The sequence below is a fragment of the Carassius auratus genome, chromosome 3 (assembly GCF_003368295.1).
Source record: "Carassius auratus strain Wakin chromosome 3, ASM336829v1, whole genome shotgun sequence".
Lineage (NCBI taxonomy): Eukaryota > Metazoa > Chordata > Actinopteri > Cypriniformes > Cyprinidae > Carassius > Carassius auratus.
The window spans coordinates 21,329,426-21,349,561 of record NC_039245.1 but is presented as its reverse complement, the minus strand read 5'-3'; the positions used below and the strand labels follow the sequence as shown (position 1 = coordinate 21,349,561).

At 35.4% G+C, this 20,136-nt stretch overlaps 2 protein-coding genes and 1 long non-coding RNA gene across 14 annotated transcripts in view; 1 reads left to right on the top strand and 2 right to left on the bottom strand.

Moving 5' to 3' along the window:
* Positions 1-13,095, top strand: part of LOC113050580 (nuclear factor 1 X-type-like) — a 158,984-nt gene extending 145,889 nt beyond the window's left edge. For 10 of the 12 annotated variants that reach the window (XM_026213692.1, XM_026213782.1, XM_026213703.1 and 7 more), the window contains 3 exons: positions 2,317-2,464; positions 5,160-5,251; positions 8,834-13,095. In XM_026213692.1, the coding sequence (XP_026069477.1) occupies positions 2,317-2,464; positions 5,160-5,251; positions 8,834-8,848 (255 nt within the window). In that variant the 3' untranslated portion in view covers positions 8,849-13,095. The remainder of the gene's footprint in view (positions 1-2,316; positions 2,465-5,159; positions 5,252-8,833) is intronic. The other 2 variants (XM_026213790.1, XM_026213774.1) reach the window with 1 other exon arrangement.
* Positions 13,096-14,310: 1,215 nt separating this feature from the next.
* LOC113050638 (uncharacterized) lies at positions 14,311-14,723 on the bottom strand. Its single transcript, XR_003276794.1, has 2 exons — positions 14,677-14,723; positions 14,311-14,486 (listed from the first exon to the last, which is right to left on the bottom strand). It is a non-coding gene; the product is annotated as an uncharacterized LOC113050638 (long non-coding RNA).
* A 452-nt stretch (positions 14,724-15,175) lies between these two features.
* LOC113050577 (nucleoside diphosphate kinase A-like) lies at positions 15,176-20,136 on the bottom strand. The gene is made up of 5 exons (XM_026213677.1): positions 19,878-20,136; positions 16,577-16,707; positions 16,398-16,499; positions 15,910-16,022; positions 15,176-15,711 (listed from the first exon to the last, which is right to left on the bottom strand). The coding sequence occupies exons 1-5, from the start codon at positions 19,984-19,986 to the stop codon at positions 15,591-15,593; spliced, it is 576 nt and encodes a 191-aa protein (XP_026069462.1). The 5' UTR covers positions 19,987-20,136; the 3' UTR covers positions 15,176-15,590.

Here is a 20,136-nt window from a genome sequence, read left to right as displayed (position 1 = left end):
ACATGGTTTTTACATTCAAAATCATCAAAATCAGTAAGTAATAGGATATTTTCTACCCTGGTTTTGAGGCCTGCTTGAGAAACACTGGGTTTTTATGGGCGTCCCGCATTGAAGAAGTGGAAGTAAACACCCACTGCTCTGATTGGATAACAGTTTTTGCATAGTTAATAACTTTGTCTGTGTCTGTTTGACAAGCTACGTCCTTTGAAAAAGCATTGCTTTTTAATCTGTCTCTCTGCAAACCCAGTGTCAAATGAACTATTACGTCATTCATAGGCACTCTCCAGGATCTGGCGTTCACTGGGCCTGGTGTCAATAAAAGCTTTTATTTCAGTAACAAGGAGGTTTTCAGTTCTGGAACTTACAGTATGTTATGCCAGGGTTCCTCTATTAGTTTTCAGAGAGGGACTAATTCAGCCAACAATACCAAGCCAAGGGCCACTAACCTATATATACAAATTATTATTATTTCAATCATTATATTATTGTTGCTTTTATTAAAATAGTCAAAAGATTGTCACGTGATAAATATTCAGATTATTTCCCCTAGTAGTCTGTTTTATTCAGACAATTTTGCATTTAGATTCAGAAGAACTTAGCCTACTGAATATTAAAAACAATTGAACAAACAAACAAATCTGGATCTCCAAGTCTGCCATCCAAATCAACTGTTTCTGCTCATCTCCAGCCTGGATCTCTTTACCTAATTGCAGATTAAATTATTAGATCTGTCTGCATTAATATTTTTATACTTAGATTTTCTAACTATAAGTCGCACCTGAGTATAAGTCGCATCAGTCCAAAAATACATCATGATGAGGAAAAAAACATACAAGTCGCACTGGACTATGTCACATTTATTTAGAACCAAGAATCAAGAAAAAACATTACCGTCTACAGCCGCGAGAGGGCGCTCTGTTTATTAGGGGTAGACTACAGGACACTGAGCAGCATTGAGCGCTCTCTGGCTGATGGAGACGGTAATGTTTTCTGTTGGTTCATTTCTCTGGGTTCATGTCAAATTAATTTTGATAAATAAGTCGCACCTGACTATAAGTCGCAGCACCAGCCAAACTATGAAAAAAAGTGTGATTTATAGTCTGGAAAATACGGTAAGTTTGAATATTATTTTGCGTGATCTTTATAGCCATAGTAAAAGCAACAATAGATATTTTAACTCAGATCTTTAAAATAAGTTAGGCTAAAGCAAACTTACGTTAAACTGTAAACCAACATCCATAACAAAGATAGTAGCCTCTCACTCACTCACTCAAACTGTTCAGTCCATTCACATTTGAATCATCTTCTGTACTTTCAGTACTTTACACTTGCCATGTTTTTGCTGTCACATACGATGACCTCTTATATATCAAAAACTCAAGTAAAAGTTGATTTCTCAATTCATGACCCCTTTAATAATGTTTTCTTTAAGGGCTTGGGTTACTCTGTGGTCATTCTAATTAACTTTATATAAACCGTTTATATAAGTGAGGTTATGTCATATTTAACGTACATTTCATAACATTTAATTCTCATTTATTTTATCTATAATTGCTACATACCTTAAATCAAATCCTAACCACTGGTGGGGAAAAAATGGCATTTTTTTAAAGCAAAAAATTAGATTATTTAATGATTCATAAAATCATAACATTTGGGAAACTAACATTATCAGCGATTTTATTTCTATTCGTACTTCTTTAAACGTGAAACAAGCTCCTTGTGTGATAACTTGTCTACAGTAACCTCAAACGAATGTGTGCGTTCCTTGTCTTTGAGGCCGACTGATCGGTCACTGTTATGTATCTTGTGCTTGTCTAGATGATCTTGAGTTAATCTCTCCTTCTCTGTCCACTTCCACGATTAAACCCATCTGCGCAACAGCTGACGACCTCTGTGTGTTTCAGCGAAGTGCGCATCCCCTCCTCTGTTCTGCTTGTGCCATTTTCCAGCGTTGTGAACGTGGCTTGTTTTTTTTTTTTAAATCATTCCATGGACCAAACTCACCTCACCATTCGTGTGTCCATTTCTTCTTCTTCACCTTCTGCCTAAAGACCTTCATTATATTTCTCCTGCTCCTCCACTGCTCCTGTCTGTGCCTGTGGTGAAGTCAGCACACACCAACTCAAACACACCCCTTCATAAACCAAAGCAAACAGACATTCATCCTTTTGGTTGTTTCCCTCTCAACACTCTCCCCTACCAGCCACTCCCCCCCCCATTCTTTTTTTTCGGGGCAAGCCTGCGTTGTTGTTTTCTTCATTTGCGGGGTGTCGGGCGTGTCCGTACTCCTTACCCTGTTTGTGTCATCTGCAGCCGAACGGGAGCGGCCAGAGCAAAATGCCGGGCTCCTTCTTGCTGCCTCCACCCCCCCCTGTGGCGCGTCCAGTGCCCCTCCCAATGCCAGACTCTAAACCCAGCAGCACGCCCCCCGACGGCGGACTCACCTCACCCACATCTCCTTGTAAGTGACCCGACCCCCCCCCATTCCACCAAACCCCATGAAATTCCTCAGTCCTTTAGCCACAGCTGAACCACTTTTACGCAATTTAGACTGTCTTCCTTAAGTTAAAATGAAATGCCGTTATTGTAATCATCGTGGTAGTGCTAACTGGCGGATCAGAACTAGTCCTTACTATTATTTTTCAGTTCAATATTCAGTATTTTTTTTTATACATTCTGATTTTTTTTTTAAGTGATTTAAGTTTAGCAGCCATCAAAATGTCACTGAAGTGCAGAGCACATGAGATATGGTGATGGGGGAAAAAATGTGTGAGGAGGAAAAAAAGTTGTTAATGCTTATGCGAAGTTCTTGCAAACTTTTTCCGTTGTACTGAGAAACTTTGCATTTGCTTACAAATCTTTTTCATTCCCCCAAAAAAGTTTGCGTTCACTTGGAAAACGTCTGCGCTCTCTTACAGAACTTTTAGTTTATTATTTTGATGGGAATAATATGAGTTAATTAATAATATTGAATTTAATAATAAAATATGAATTTTTGCGAGTGAAGGCAAACATTTTTTTGTGGTGGTGGGGGGGGGGGGGGTTCAATAGAAAAGGCCAAAATTTTACTAGCAAAGAGATGTTATTGGGAGAATGTAATGTTTTTGTGAGCGAATGCAAAAAAAAATTCCTGGGGGACGCAACATTTTTGGAAGGGAATGCAAAATTGAACAAAGTTTCTTGGGGCAATGCAACACTTTTGCAAGCTAACTTACATTTTTGTCGGGAAAGCAATACTTTTGCAAGAGAACGCAAAAAACTCTAAATTTCTCAGGGCGATGCAATACTTTTGCAAAAGAATGTGTTTTGTGAGCAAATGCAAAATTTCTTAAGGGAACAAATGTTTTGCAAGCGAATGCAAAATGTATTTGGGAAATGCAGTACTTTTTAAAGATGCAATGCAAATGTTTTGCGAGTGAACACATATTCTTTGGGAAAAGCAACACTTTTGCGAGCAATCACAAAATTTCTCAAGAGGAACGCAATACGTAAGCAAGCGAACACTAAGTGTTTTGGGAGAGCTCAAAAATATTTGCAAGTGAACGCAAAGTTTATCAGAAAACAATACTTTTGAAAGAGAACACAAAGGTATTGAAAATTGAAAATTATTGAAAAAAAAAAATAATAATAATCCTCCCATCTCATTTTTCCATGACCAAGTACTTTTGGGGGCTCTGTGTTGAAGGGTGCAAATTTAGGGCAGTTAATGTGGACTCCAAAGTACCAAACTGTTTTGGAAATGCAGCTATAATAATACAGTTTGTTTTGTGGCAGTTCTGGTGCTAAAATCAAAACTAGACCGAAGAGTCTATCTACCAAACTGAAAAGACCGGTTTAGACCGTCTTGAACTTGTAATGTGGTCCAGGTTGGTTTGTGCTGGTCAGTGCGTTGCAGCTGTGACGTGATGTGAGGGCGTTTACACTCCCGAATGCAACATCCAGAAACCCATGCTTTGTAATTTTACGTTGGTTTCTTTTGAGTTTGTTTTTTTGGTTTCATTGCTGGTTAGCTTTTGGCCTGTGGAATGTGATAGTTGAGCTCCAGTGCTGGTCTAAAGGTCATTTCATCCAGTACATGAACCAAACTTAGGTCGTTTAGAAAGGAGGTGGCGTATCTAGGGGAAAATCAGACGTACTGTGAAATGTTCACTCACCACAGACGGGGCACTGGACGGAGCACTCTCATTTCTTTTCCTCTTTTCTTTTGTTTATTTTTCTTATTTATTCCTTTTCATTGTGTTTTCTTTCATTGTTTCAATTGGTTTTTATGTTGTGTGTGTGTGTGTGTGTGTGTGTTTGTGTCTTTTTATGTGTTTATATGTTGCTGCTGATTCCCCAGAACACACTTAACTCACCTGCTCATAAATAAATAGAATAGAATTAAAAAAATACACATGGCATCTATATATATATATATGTACATTTTAAAAAGATGCAAACGGTCAGTAAATAATTAATTACTAAGGGTTTATTTGCACTGATGTAGAATTCAGTTCTTATATTAGTGTTTGTAATTATATATTATAAATATATATTTTGTATTGATATATTGATGAAAAAAAAATTGCATTAGTGTAGAATTGAATTCTGCAATCAGGTTTATATGTTGCATTAATATTCTATGTATTCTATATAATATATAATTAAATTATTTGTTAATAAAGAAGTTATATGAATTAAGATAGAATTTAATGAACAAAGCAGCTTTTAAATTATTTGTGCGTTTCAAGAATGCTTGCTGATAAAATCAAACAGTAAACCGTAGAACAAACACGGCTCTTTGTGTTTGATGTGTTTACACACATACTGATTTATGTTAGAGTTCCATATCTGATGAACAGTTAAACTATGGAGTCCATAACATTAATCTGAAAAACTGCCCTAAATTTGATAATGACTTTAAACAAAGCACCTATTTAATCTACTGATCTTCACCGGTTTGAACCAATAACAATTAAACCGTGCATCTTTGATGATAATTTAATTCACACAATATATCTGAAGCTTTTAAAACAGATCAAACTGACTAAAATGTATTTTAATGACTAAACGATTTTACTAATATTGCACAGGGCAATTAAAATAAATAAATGCTTTTTTTTTTAGAAAATCAGTTTTTTATTTATATTTTCTCTTCTTCTCTCTCTCTCTCTCAGCATACTCCTCGCCAGGCTCCACAGCTCCCAACAGGTTTGTCAGCATCGGATCACGGGACAACAACTTTCTGAACATACCCCAGCAGACGCAGGTGATTCTTACTCTGTCGTATTCAAAACACACTTATGAGTGGTTAAAATCATGCACTGTAACACGTTAGCCCGCTCCTCCCGTCCTGTCTTTCCACATTTCCCATGATGCTCTGTGCTATGCGGTGTCGGGCCCATCTGGAGCGAGCCTGTGATAACTCAAGCTGACGGTGGAGTTGATTTGAGCATTGTGAATGTGCGGCCTCCTCCATCACTCAGCTCACTTCAGTCATTAATGTGTGAAGCTCCCTGCTCCTCAACACATGGTGACCATCTGAAGCACTAACTCACCCGCTCTCTCCCTCTCTCTGGATTTCACCATTTATTTTCCTCTCTTTCTGCTTAACCTCTCCTCATTTCTCCCTTCTTTAACTTGTTTCTTGACTCTTTATCATCCTCTGCTGGTGACTTCTGCTTCTGTTTTATTTTCTCTCGCCTTGACTCCTCGGCAGTGACTTGGCTTTGTCTGATTTCACACATTTTCCAGTGTGTTCACCCTAAATGAGAAGACAGAGGAAGGTCCTCTCAGAGATAAACTGCATGAGTGTGCAATATAATGGGTATCATAAGTAAACGTTTTGTGAAGATTTGTTATTTGAAGATATTCTTTTATTTTGTGCATTTAGAAATGCATTCATTGAAATTCATTGTAATGCAAGCACTGATAAAAGATACAAGAGGCGGTAGAAAATAATGTTATTGTTTTTACACAACAACGGTAACATATTGAGTTTTTAATTTGGTGATGTTAAGAAATTGCATTATTAATTGTAATTGAATGCAGTACAAACAGATAAGATAAATGCAAGACAGTAGTGAATTAAATGTTTACTGTTATAATCACTACAGTGACAAATGTATTTATTTTTATTAGTATTGTTTTATTTGTTATTGTTAGGAAAATGTGCATTAAGAAAGTGTTAATAATTATAATTCAAACTATAAGAGGCAGTGAAACAACCGTAAATGAAAATACATTTTAATTCAGTGTAATACATTGATAAAAGCAAGAAGCAATTCGAATAGCATAATAATATTTATTTATTTTGTTAAGGAAATGTTCATTAAGTGTTATTAATTGTAGTTGTTGTTTAATTCAAAGACATACTTGCACTTGAGTTTTCATATGTCCCTTAAAGATATTTGGACACTTTAGTTGAACTTTATCATGTTATTGTAAGAAAATATCAAAGCAACTGATGCATAGATCGAAGAAAAAGGAACACTTTTCAAACACGTCACACAGAAATGGCTTTTATTAGGATTTCAGTGATAAATCACAAAAGCTTCATGGCACTCTGTGTTTGTGAAATGTTAGTGAAAGTGTCTTTCCAAATTTCATTGAGTGAAGATGATGAAGAAAAGTGAAGCTGGGAAATTGAAAAGATCCTGAAGTGTGTGAGAGACACAAATACAGACACTTTACTAATGCAGTGACTTTTTTTTTTATTTTCTTTTTTTGCCTTTAGTGTTCAGATACATATTTTATTGCACTTTACTTTTGTTTTATTTGATATATTTAGAAGACACTGAAAAATTTGAGACCGATACAGACTTTTTTCTAATGTAGCGACATTCAAACATTAATTATTTTCTAATTTTAAGAAAATGTGCATGAGTGTTCATTAATTTACGTTTTATATTACGTTTACTATTCACGTCATGTAACACCAAGTAAAAATGATGTTGGTGAAAAGAAAAGATGAGAAGATACAGACTCAGTATCTGCTGTAGTGGTGTTCAGAGGACGTTCTCTCAGCGATGAGAAAAGATCTGTGGAAATGTGAGACCGGAGCGGAGCGGAGCAGAGACAAAGTTGAAGCACAGGCCCTAAACTACAAAGTCACGTCCCATCTGTCTGGTTGCCCACAGCAACGAGACATGATGTCACAGGCAGTTGAAGTTGAACTTGAGGGTCACTGCCAAGGATTACGAGGGGAAGAGTTACTTGGCCCGAGTGGCTGTTGGGCTTGGGCCCGGGGCGAATAGATGGGACGTGCCGGGGGTGTTTGTGTGACCTGCAAGAGTCAACCAGAACAAAAGTGACCCGCCGCCCCTCTAACACAGCCTCCCAGCCACAGTGTTTCCAGAGAGTTCTGTTAAACCAGTCAGGAGTAACAATCCCGAGAGACACATCACAATCACAGTATGAAACGTTCAAGCACTTCTTGACTGCTTTTACTGGTCAGTCCAAGAGTGTATCAGTTAATAGCCTAACAAGAGCTCTTGTGCAAGTACATTTAACTCATAATTATATTATATAAACATTTTGATTAAAAATAGAATTTATATAAAATATATCTAAGTGTATTTTAGATGTTATTTTATATTTATATATATTGTAAATCTAAAATATTTGATTATATATTCTAAATGCGTTAGAGATTCACTGATGTAGTTGAGGTCAGACTGGATGAAGAACAGGCAAGAGTCAAGCCTGACCTCTGGTGCTCACTTCACTAACAGCAGCATCCAGAGCCATCTTAAAGTGTCCATACTTTTGAATTAATGCAGCGAGAACATAAAAATAGAGATTATATTGAAAATGTTTTAAGCTTCTAAGATCAGTACATACTGAACCATGCTAACTTTAAGATTAGACAGTTAAAATACAAAATGTAATTATACATTACAAATAAAATTTAATAAATTCAATAACTTTAATTTACAGTGTATTTATTTATTAAATTGATAAAAGTACAAAAATAAAAGAATAATACCTTTGTGACAATAAAATACATTCCATTTAGTTTAATAAATGTAATAACAATTTTATTATTTATATTATATTAAATTATAAAAAATTAAAATAAATTATTAAATATAGGTCTGTGACAATAAAAATGTTTCACATATTACATTTAATAACTTCAATTTAGAAGTTAATTATATTTTATTTTAAAATGGATACAAAACAATTTACAGCTTTGTGAAAATACATTTCACTTTACAAATTAAAATTCTTTATATTTTATGAAATGTATAAGAATAATAAACCAATTATGTTATTGTGACAGTTCACTTGACTTATAAATACATTTTACATTTTTTTTTAAATTGAATGTTATTAGATGCAAATAAATTATAAACATTATTCAATTTTAGATTTGATAAATGCAATTTAATACATTTAATAACTTTATATTTGAACAAATTTATATTTTATTAAATTTGTTATAAAATATAAACAAATGGTTGAATTATAATAAGTTTGTGATATTTGAATTTAAATTCATTTATATTAATTAAAAGTTTTGTCTGTGATTTGTTGTTAATGAGTGATATTTGAGTGATATTTAGTCCTATGTTATATTTATTTTTACATGTTAATTTTTAATTAGGTTTTTTAAAATATTTTATAGACTTATATAAATGTAAAATGCCTATAATTGTCCCTTTTTTATCCTGAGAATTTGAAAAATAATATAAAAATAGATATTGGCCTTGATGTACTGATCGGAGTGAAAAAAAGCCCGATTCTTCCTGCAGAGATTATTTTATAATAATATAATGTTTTCACTGAGCTGATGTATTTGTAGATTTTACACTAACAGTGCCTTTATTCTTTTGTGTGTTTTTTACAGTCATGGTTCCTTTGACGAGGTCCTGCCTGCAACCTGTCAACACTATTTGGAAGTTTTATTACAAAAAAGATGTAAAATAAAATCCTGTTTAAAAATCCCCTCCAAGCCGAAACGCACCCTGAGAAACGTGAGCAGCATATGATTGGGAAACGTTCGACCCTGTGTTTGCCAGCCGTCAGACGCCCCTCAAGCCCTCTCCGATAAAGACTATCAGATCACAGCAGGAGCAGAAGAACCCCAGGAACACAGACCGAAAATGTTATTGGAACAAGGATGTAGTGTACAATGGCTGGGATTACCAACAGTTTCAGTGGTGAGGATTCAGACACAACAAAAACGCAAGATTTTGACCAATTCAACTTCAGTTTCTTTTCTTTTCTAAACCCTCGCTGATGTTCAGCATACAGGCGACACTAAAAGTCATTTCACATCATGAGAGCCCAGGATGTTTAGCATTTTAGGCTGATTAACATGCAGTAGAAACGTCTTTTTTTTCCCTTTTGTGGTCAATTACTAAACTAACTACAAAGTATTGCACTACAGTAATGCGAAGAACACTAGTTTGATGTGCACTATTGAAAATAGGATCGACGGTGGACATTATTTGCACATTTTATTGAGGAGAAAAACTAACTGGCACACTAAAGCTACCCAGAGACCCATTCTCATTTTCAGGCCTCAAACTGATTAAACAAAAGTCAATTTCAGGCACTTAGTGCCAACCAGACAGCAGCAGATTTTAGTTAGTACTTCTCTAGGACGAATAAAGCCAGCCAGCACACACTTAAGGTGCGGTCACATTAATACAATTTTGTGTGCAAATTTGATTTTGTGTGACCGTCTTGAACTTGATGCAAAACAAAAATTTTCATAACACCTGAAATTCCTGATTGCATGGATTTATTAAAGGGATAGTTCATCCAAAAATTCAATTCTGCCAATTCTGCCATGGAAGTCAGTGGCTACCACCAACTCATGTTTGGGTGAATTGTCTCTTTAAAATGACAAGATTTTGTCAGTGAAGTTTCGCAACTTTAAAATTGTTTTTATAATGTCTCAAATATCATTATAATTTTTTATTTTTTTTTGACAAGTGCACAAAGCACCGAATATGCTGTTGAACATAGCCAATTATGTGACCATCTTGAACCTGATTTGAAATCTGCTGATAGTGAAATTCATATTCAAGTGGAATCATGTTAAAATGACTAGACCCCCGGCCCCCAACCAACCAAACTAAAATTGTATAAATGTGACCGCACCTTTGTAGCCATGTAAAAAAAAATGTATTGTTTGTTTAAAAAAAAAACAAAAAAAACACCCAGATAATCATTAAATCTTTAATTTCAAACTCATTTCCTTTTCAAAATTAAAGCCATATGTTTGAACTTCGTTTTAAATAGTTTGTTAAAAAATCTTAAGTAAAACTTTTAATTAGAAATATGAAACTTTCTTTTTATATAACAAAAAGTATTTCTAGTGATTTTTAACGTGCCCCAGTTGGTCATTCTGTTATGTATAATGATTGTCATTGTAGCGAGACATAATAAAAGTCCCTGATTCATTAGCACTAATAAAAACGGCCCTAGAGACACGCCCACTTCTGTGTTTTGTTTACGTTCCCGTTTACACTCCCAGAAGTCTGTGTTCCAAGAGCACGAGATCTCGCTGCGGAGCAAAAGAATATGTGACATATCATAGCCGTGATCAGAAGGAGGTGGGCCGCTCGGACCGCTCTTACTAAACCAGTCACCATTCACTTCAGTAGCAGTCTACTCTAAATTTGGTAACACGCACTCTCCTCCACAGATTGACTACAAAGGGAAGCCTTCACAGTGAATTAGAGTACATTCATCCGCTGTTTTCAGTGCAGCTGTATCAGTAACCTCACAAAATAACTGGACTGCCTGACCATGTGTATCTCACTGCAGGGAAGCATTGTTGCCGGATGGCGGCCGTGTCATCGCTTTGGTAGAAAATTAACACGAGAATCGTGATGGCAATGGTCTTTTCTTTTCTAATCAAAGGAAGTGCCTCTGTATTCCCATTATGCAATTTGTTAAACATGAATTCAGGTTATTTTCTTGCATATAAGCTATAGCGGAGCGTGAAATTTTTATGAGAAAAAAAAACAAGCGTCAGCTCACTAGTTACAAACATCTTTATATATATACAGGATATATCCATATATATTTATATATACATTTTCTTTCTTATTTGCCTAATAAGCTCAGTGGCAGTCTAGTTATTTTTTGAAGTATGATCATAAATCAGATATTCGTTCAGAAGTACCAGTCCCGAAAATCCAGTTCTGCACTTAATAATAATTAGAGCAAAAAAAATAATCAACTGTCGGAAATCAGATTTCCGCTGAATACGATAGCGTAGTAAAAAAAAAAACCTAATAATGCATGGCTTTTGATTTCTTTTGTGTTTGGACAGGAAGTATTTGTTATTACAAAATAAAGTGTGTTGATTGAGCCATGTGCAATGCCTTGGGTAGAAACTGTGTTTGTCTCATTGTTAGGGTGTACAGGAAAGCGTAGCGGTGAAAATCCTTCTATTATAGTCAAGTCCACGCCGTCCGGGACTCTAAACTACAGGGCGGAGAGAGCGAGAGAGTTTTGGGAATTCGTTTTGTAATCTTTCCTTTTTTCTGCTTTTTTTAATGTTTATTTGTAATGATTTGTTCTCAAAACTTAGGAGGGCTGAAGAAGCAGTTTTTTGCAACATGTCAGAATATATCACGAAATAAAACAGGTGCTTTTTATGGATCAAAGTATGTTTGATCTCTATTATACATAAGACGGAAAAAAAGTGTTATCACTACAAATTTTAGAGGAAAAAACCTTAATTACTTTTCATTTTTGTATTTACTAAAGTGGGGAGGGTGTTCATTGTGGTCAAGGTTGTGACAAAAGGCATTTTTCCTCCGAAGCGATCGTATAATGTCGACTGATGACGTCCTAAAAAGTTTAACGACTTTTAACTAGCTAAAACACTGGATTTGTCCGGTATTTTGGACTTCATGCTATGCATTCCATATATTCTAGGACTTCAGTGCTTTGCATCGCCCACGAAACCTTAACCAACTTCCCATCTGAACTTTTTGCACACAGAAATTTTGAATGCGATTGAAAGGTATGACAAGATCTTCCCTGTGTACGGGAGAGGCTTTAATGCAGCTCAAATACATTAAATGACCATTGTAAGATAGAAAGTTTGGAGTATGAAGAAAGACGGGAGGTGTGATGTGGATGTCATCTTTTATACATTGAAAATTATGAATCTCACAAACACTTTCAAGATATGTACATGTGTGGTCATGATTTTACAGACCCCTCACAGGACATGAGGACAACAGTATATTTATTGTGGCCATGAATTAAGAATGTGTTCCCTTGTTCCCTCACTTTATTAAAATTTTGGCCACAAAATAAAAATTTGTATTTATATCTTAATTTGTTCCCTCGTTTTTATAATCATGGCATTAGTACAAATTGGCCATGATGTACTAACACAAGGAAACAAAATAGTAAAACATGGCTACAATTTATGAAAACGAGGAAACAAGTTAGTACAACATGCCAGCAATTTACGAAAATAAAGTCGCAAATTAGTTCAACATAACCAGAATTTACGAAAAACAAGGGGACTATTTTGCACAATGTGGCTATGATTTTCGAAAATGATGGAAAACATTTATACAGTGTCATTACAATTTACGAAAATGATGGAACAAATTTGTACAAGAAAAAAAAAATCTTAATTCATGGGAAACATTATTTGTGGGGCTCTGTATATTTAATTCAGAAATTGTCAAAAAATATGTTACAATACAAAAACATACTAAAAGTCCAGGCATAAAAAATTTTTTTTTTCCTTTTGATTTAATAAGATTCACCCAAACAAATTTCCAAACAAAGTCAGCGACCAATCAGAAAGGGAGTTGAAATTGAACCCCTCCCCCTCTGAACCTGCAGCGCCCTCTACTGCCCCCCCCCATGTAAATGACTCTAAATATTTGTTTTGTGATCTAGTGTTAGATTCAGAGCATCATAAAGGTTGTCCCTAAAAAGTGCCTTTTGTTCACAGACAGCATCTTGTAAGACTGAGTACCCATCTCAAAAAAAAAAAAAAAAAATCCCCTCGTTCAAACTTCTGTATGTCTCCTCCTGCAACCTCTTCAAAGCAGTTTATATAGTACTAAAGGAAATTGGTGTGACTTAGTTCATCTTTTTATTGTTGAATAATTAAGAAAACTGTATATAAAAAAAAAAAACACCTTTCTGTCTTGCTTTTCCTTCCTCTGTATCTTGTCTTCTGCCTCTTTTGGACACTGGAGTAGTGTATAGTTGCATAAGCATAGCCCTTTTCCCTGTGCCCCTTTTCTCTGAACAGAGGGGGTTTAAAATAAAAAAAAATTAAATAAATAAAAGTAAGAAAAAAAAAAGTTGTCTGAGCTGAATGCAGTTAGCTCACATGTTATTCTTGTCTGTACGCTTCACGTTGTATTCATACCGATCTCTTCAGCTTCTCCATTGAACAGTTAATGTACGTGAACAAGTTACGCCGGTGAGCTCTGGAGGGCCGTCCGACAGACGGGCGTTTCAGCTGGACGTGGTCTGTGAAAACTAGAGAGGCCGACCGCTGGGGTAGAATAGGCGATTTTTTGAGCTATTTATTTCTTTTTTGTTACCAAATTCATTTGATTTGCTATGATCTGTTTGTATTGATATTGCATTGAGAATCTGTGTTGATGATGCACCTTTGAATGGTTGTACGTGACCAGAAAATAATAATAAAAAAATTAAATAAAAAAAGTTCCTGAATAAAGACAAAGCACCTTAGAAACGGACTGGTTTCAGTCCAGGGAAAGCGACAGAGTTTAAAAGCGACCGCGAGCCCAGCGTTACGAGCCAAAGTGATGCATGCCACAAAAACCTGAGCGAGACTAAAATGACCTTAAACTCACCAGCAAAAGCCCACATCATGGGGTTAACGAAAACATGCTTCCTCCAACAAACAAAATATGCAATTGTTTCACTTTCCCGAGTCCTGATTTATTAATAACTGTTAAGTGAAAGCCATAGAAACGGACATGTGTTTAGCGCTCTTGTTGTCTCTCCCTGGTACTGACCGTCCATTTTCTTTTTTTCATATTTACTTTGTACTCTTGTTGAGCGGGGCATTCAGATGCGTTTAGAGTAGCATGAATCCTCGGCGGCTCCGGCCCTGGTTTGAACTCCTCGAGCGGCGCCCTTCTCAGTCCACACGCCTTCCAGAGCTCATGGTGAAATGCATGTGTTGATTACGATTTCTTTTCCATAATAAGAAAAACAAGTAAGAGCAGCACCTTTAACTGATTGAATAAAAGGATGTTCTTGACTGTAACGATGAGTCTGTGTGGTTATTTTGATATTTCACATCCAGTTTAGTCTCTGGCCAGGCCAGGGGCCCTCAAGGTGACTTAAAATGATTTAAAACAAACATTAAAGGAATAGTTCACCCAAAAATGAAAATGTACTCACTCTTCATTCTAAGGCCTTCAAAGATGTGGATGAATTGGTTTCTTCAGATCTGGAGAGATGTAGCATCACATCAGTGGCTCCTCTTCAGTGAATGGGTGACGTCAGGATGAGAGTCCAAACAGCTGATGAAAAAAAAAAAAAAAAATCACAATCCACAAATAAGAGAGTGGATTTTGATGTGAGGGACAACAGGTGATGTTATTGTTATAATTATGGACTAATAAAACATCTTAATGATGTATTTGTTTCTCAAAAACATGCAATGTTTACTTCACAAGACATTAATTGATGGACTGAAGTGGTGTGGATTACTTGTGCATAACGGTGATGATTTTATCAGCTGTTTTGACTCATTCTGACGGCACCCATTCACTGCTGAGGATCCACTGGTGAGCAAGTGATGTAATGCTCACTTTCTCCAAATCTGTTCTGATGAAGAAACAAACTCATCTACATCCTGGATGGCCTGAGGGTACTTTTTCAGCAATTGTTTTTTTTTTTTTTTTTGGGTGAGCTGTTCCTTTGAAATAAAATAAAACAAAAGTTATGCATCATATTGGTCATACTGTGATGTTATATGAAGTAAATACTCGCACAACATAAAAATCCTTTTTTTTTTTTTTTTTTTAAATACTTTTAGAAAGAATTTATTTGATTTACATTTGTCACATTAAATTAAGTCTATAAATAATTATTCATTGCACTTTTAATACATTTTCACCTGAGTGAAGAGACTGGGTTTGGATGGCAAGCATCAACTAAAATGCAAGTATTTTTATTAATTATTTTTTCTTTGTAATTGAAAAATGCGTTAAAGTCCATTGTTTACAGAAGTTAGTTATATTGTTCAGCACTCTGCATGAATGTGATCAATGCTTATGTTCAGTTAAAATACAACGAAAATAACTTTTTAAAAACAATTAGGATCTGTTAAGACTTGTGCGTCAAAGCAAAATTAAAAGTTTATTTGAAAATATTCAAGGCCACCCTTTGTGTGCATTTTTTCCAAAAGGTTTTAAATTTCTTTAAAAATATTTATAATGTAAAATATAACATTTCAATCTATTTACATTGGATTATATAAAAATGATAACATATCATTTGCAGTCCAAATCTAGATAAACAGTAATCAGCATTTTATGTGGCATTAAGGAAATTGAGCTGAAATCAACCCACTGTGAGTAATCAGAGGTAATTTAACACGTATAGACATCTTAAACCGACACTCATAAGTGGTAAATGTTTTTATGATCGCATCCCTCCCAGTCGATGAGCTCCGAGCGCTGAAACCAGAGTGAAATCTCCCGCTCCGCTCCCTCCACAGAATCAGACGCATGGACGACGTTTCTGAATGAATTTAACAGTGATGCAAGTCATTTCATCCATGCTACTTGTATACATGCCAAAGTATTGTTGCTTAATTTATATGCAACTTCAAACTGAGAGGCTGATTTTGTGTTTGACTGAGTGTGTGGCTGTGTTTGATATAATAGTGGGCACTATATAGTGTGCAGTACACTAATATTGAGTGTATAAACACAGTACCTGCTGACGTGGACACTGAAATCTCCTCTAATAGTTCCCAGTGCAGCTTCAGCAGGGTCTGTGCTTCCCACCAGCATCCGTGTTGACCTCACTACATTATGCCCCTCCCACACCTGAAACCAAACCAATGAGGAATGTGAATTTTGACTCGTCAATCTTCATGCCAGTATATAAAGATCTCATAGTATACAATGCTACACCATTTCACACAGTAATATGCAACCTTTTTATTTATTTATTGTATTGCATGTTTAAAAACTTTATTTGGCATTTTTAATCCAATATTTGAGGAGAAATTATTTTTGAATGTTTATTTATCAGTGTAAATTGAAGTGCACTGCATTGTGAGATATCAATTCTACTCTGTCAAATGCAGTGTTATCTGGGTTTTGCACTCTTGTGAATAATTTGCATTCTGCCAAGTATTATAGTAGTAGGATGTTCATAGCATATGGTGTAAAATAAAGCATAGTTTGACTGGCCCTCACCATGGCGACTACGGGACCAGAGGTCATGTAGTAAAGCAGGCTGGCGTAGAAGGGTTTCTTCTGCAGCGAGACATAATGCTGAGCTAAAAGCTTGTCAGAAGCCTGAAAAACACAGTGCATGCACATTATGTAGAAACACGTCACATACAGTCATGAAGATATCCGAGTGTATGACTCACCTGCAGCATCTTCAGACCCACCAATCGGAATCCTCGCTGCTCGAGGCGCTTGATGACATCACCAATCAGACGTCTCTGAACGCCATCGGGCTTCACTGCTACCAAAGTCCGTTCTTTAATGCCAGAAAAATCTACAGCAGGACAAAAACAGATCAATATATGCGAGGTTTACATGCACCTACATTTTTTTTTTTTTTTTTGGGTTAATGATACGTTTGTTGAAAAGGTAACTGTGTGACCTACTGACAAGTGTGAAACATACCAAATTATTGATATTAAAATGATGCACTTCTTTTGGGATCTTAGCATTTAGAAGATCTCATTTAGATTTTACATGAAAAATCTGAGCTTCAAGCTAATTCAATAAATGTAAAATTCCCAACCTTTTTCTTACTTCTTGATTTTTTTTAACTTGTGTAAAGAAAGTGTGATGAATTGGATATCTTACAAATTTGGATAATACTTTAGAATGATGCTCCGTTAGTTAAAGCTGCAGTCTGTATCTTTTGACGCTCTAGCGGTTAATAAACAGAACTGCTTGCGGCTTGCGGAAGAACATTGTAGCCAGAACTACTTCTCTCTGTTTATGTCTATGAAGAATCACAAAGGTACTGGGTTACTCCGCCGCGGTACACCCGAAGCAATCTAAAATAGTCCGAATATAAACACTTATTATAGGTGCACCCTAGTGATTCAGGACAAGCCAAAAACACGGTTTGGAAAATGGATTCATGGTGTACTCGCTTATTATGTTCATTTTTCTACATTTTGAACACAAACAAAGTTACGGACCGCAGCTCTGATTGGTTGTTTTTTACTGGGAGCGATGGAGTTTCTACAAATGGCAATAGGACCACTGGGAGGAGCCAGAGGAGCTTGATTTTTTTCACAGATTATCTGTCTCATATTCTACTGTCAGGACATAATGACAGGTTTAATAGATATGTAAAAAATATTTTTTTTTACAAAAGTTCCCTACAGCACCTTTAATGTTAGTTAATTCATTAATTAACATGAACAAACAATGAACAAAACATTACTGTATTAATTAATCTTTGTTAATGTTAATGAAAATACAGTTACTCATTGTTAGTGCAGTGCATTAACTAATGTTAACAACTTTTGATTTGAATAAAGCATTAGTAAATGTTGAAATTAACAACAACTTAGATTAATAAATGCTGTAGAAGGATTGTTCTTGCTTAGATCATGTTAACTATAGTAGTTAACTAACATTAACTAATGGACCATTATTCTAAACTAAAGTGTTACCCAAATTTGAAAAAGTCTGACAAAAGTGTGTGTCCCATATAAGTAAATAAGTGATGAACCTTGTGCGGAGATCTTTAGCACAGAAAATGAAACTTTATACACAAATAATTTCCTATCGTTACCTCATCGTCTCTCAATACGTAGCAGCATTTTTGAATATTAATTGCAGAATATTTGATCTAATATCACTTAGTCAAATGCAGATCAATGGTGTGTCCCACGACCATCTCTCATAACAGTCTGGATTTAAAAGAAAAGTTTCTGTAAACGTGACACACTTGGTCGCTTACAGTCTCTCCTTGAAGCTTGATCAAATTAAAAAGTTGTTCCACACTCGTGCTCTGGATTCTTTAACTCCACATGCAGCCGATATGTATTCAGTACAGCACTATGATTGGCCTTCAAGCTAATATAAACCGATATCACACATACTGTGAACAGAGGGAGTTTGAGGTCACTAGAGTTATTTATTAGGTGTCTAAATAAAGATAAAATAACTGCCATACTGTAGCAGTACCATTTATACAGTGCTAATATTATATTTTTTACTGTTGTATTTTGCTTTATTGGGTCACATCGAGATGTGAGTATTTTTATGCTCATTATGGTGAACACGCTTCTGTGGTTCGTTTCTGTTTTGGCATGTGATGCAGAAATCCACTGTGATTTTGACCCCTGCCACTCAATCTATTAAACGAGACAATAACTTGCACAAGGTCCTGTCTAGCCTAATGCAGTCAGCACTCGCTCACGTGAACACAATTAACCAATCACTGATCATGTGAGGACCGAGCACCGCTCATGTAATATCAGTGAGATGAAGCATGTGCATTTTTATACTATGACTTACATAAAATAAATAAATGGAAAAAACATATAAATTAAATTTGATTATGATACTTTGGTTAGCTGCAACAAACAAAATATACCAATGATGTCAGGTGGGCTACTGTACTAATGCAATGGTACATACTTTTATATATACACCATTATTATTCATATATCTTGGTATTTCAAGAAATATGATATACTGTTGTGTGTAAGCAGTACTTTAGCATTTCCATGGTAATGACATCAAAAAAAAATAATAGTCCTTAAATTAATTTACCATGGTATTTACATGGTTCTCTAAAGTATACTAATAGGGTACAAAAATATAAAAAAAATATCACTGTAGTCCAATGGAACTTTTGAAATAATTGTTAGCATTTCTGTTGTAGCTAACAAAAATATGTTTCAGGAACATTTTCATAACGTTCTCGTTGTTATGAAATCATTATTCCTGAAGGTTATCTGAATGTTTAAAATGTCCTATTATATTAATAATAATAATAATATAATATGTTAATAGAATGTTACAGTATCATTTTGCAAAGATAATAGGAATGTTACTTTTGAATGTTCCCTGAACATTCAGAAAAAAGTAGTATACCATTTAAAAAATGCCAGACAAATTTTTAAGAGGTAAAAAAAAAAAAAAAACTCCATGAATGATGTATAAATAATATTTTATGCTCACGTTTTGAACACGTTCCCTGTCAGCTAGGACTGCGCACATCCATTAATATCCTCGTTAACCAAATGACACGTTTGTGACGTTCCCAAAAAATTTTGAAAATGTTTTTTGAGTATTCTCTGAATGTTCAAAACGTAATAAAAAAACGAAACGTTAGCAATACAGATGTAAAATTTTATTGTTTTGTAAACACTATGGTAATATTACTTTTGAATGTTATCTGAATGAAGTAGTAGCATATATATATATATATATATATATATATATATATATATATATATATATATATATATATAAATGATTTACACGAACGTACTATAATATTGGAAGAAAGTTTGTCAAATCTCTAGCTGGGATGATATTTCCCGTGGTAACATTGTGTATCTCTAGTTAATCCTTCGCTTCCAATTGAATGCAAAGAACACTTCTTGTATTGTTGTTATTATTATCATTATTAGTTTCTTCACAAGCTATATCCTGTTCTGGGGTGGAAACAGATGGATGTAAGCAAACCTGTGTCACTGCTGAGGCTGCGCGCGTGTCCGTGTCCCAAAATGCGCGTGTTACTCCGTGTTGCTGCTCGCGCAACGTGGACGCACAGAGCAAATCTCGCTGCCATCATTTTTTTTCCTAAGTCAAATGCGTTCCAAAACTTCACCGAGTTGCGCTTTAACAACTCCAAGACCTCGGAGCGCGCCGGTGCTTTTAACCCCGGCCCGTTGCACGCGCGGACGCGGTCATTCACCTGACAGGTCAAAGTCACGCGTCCATC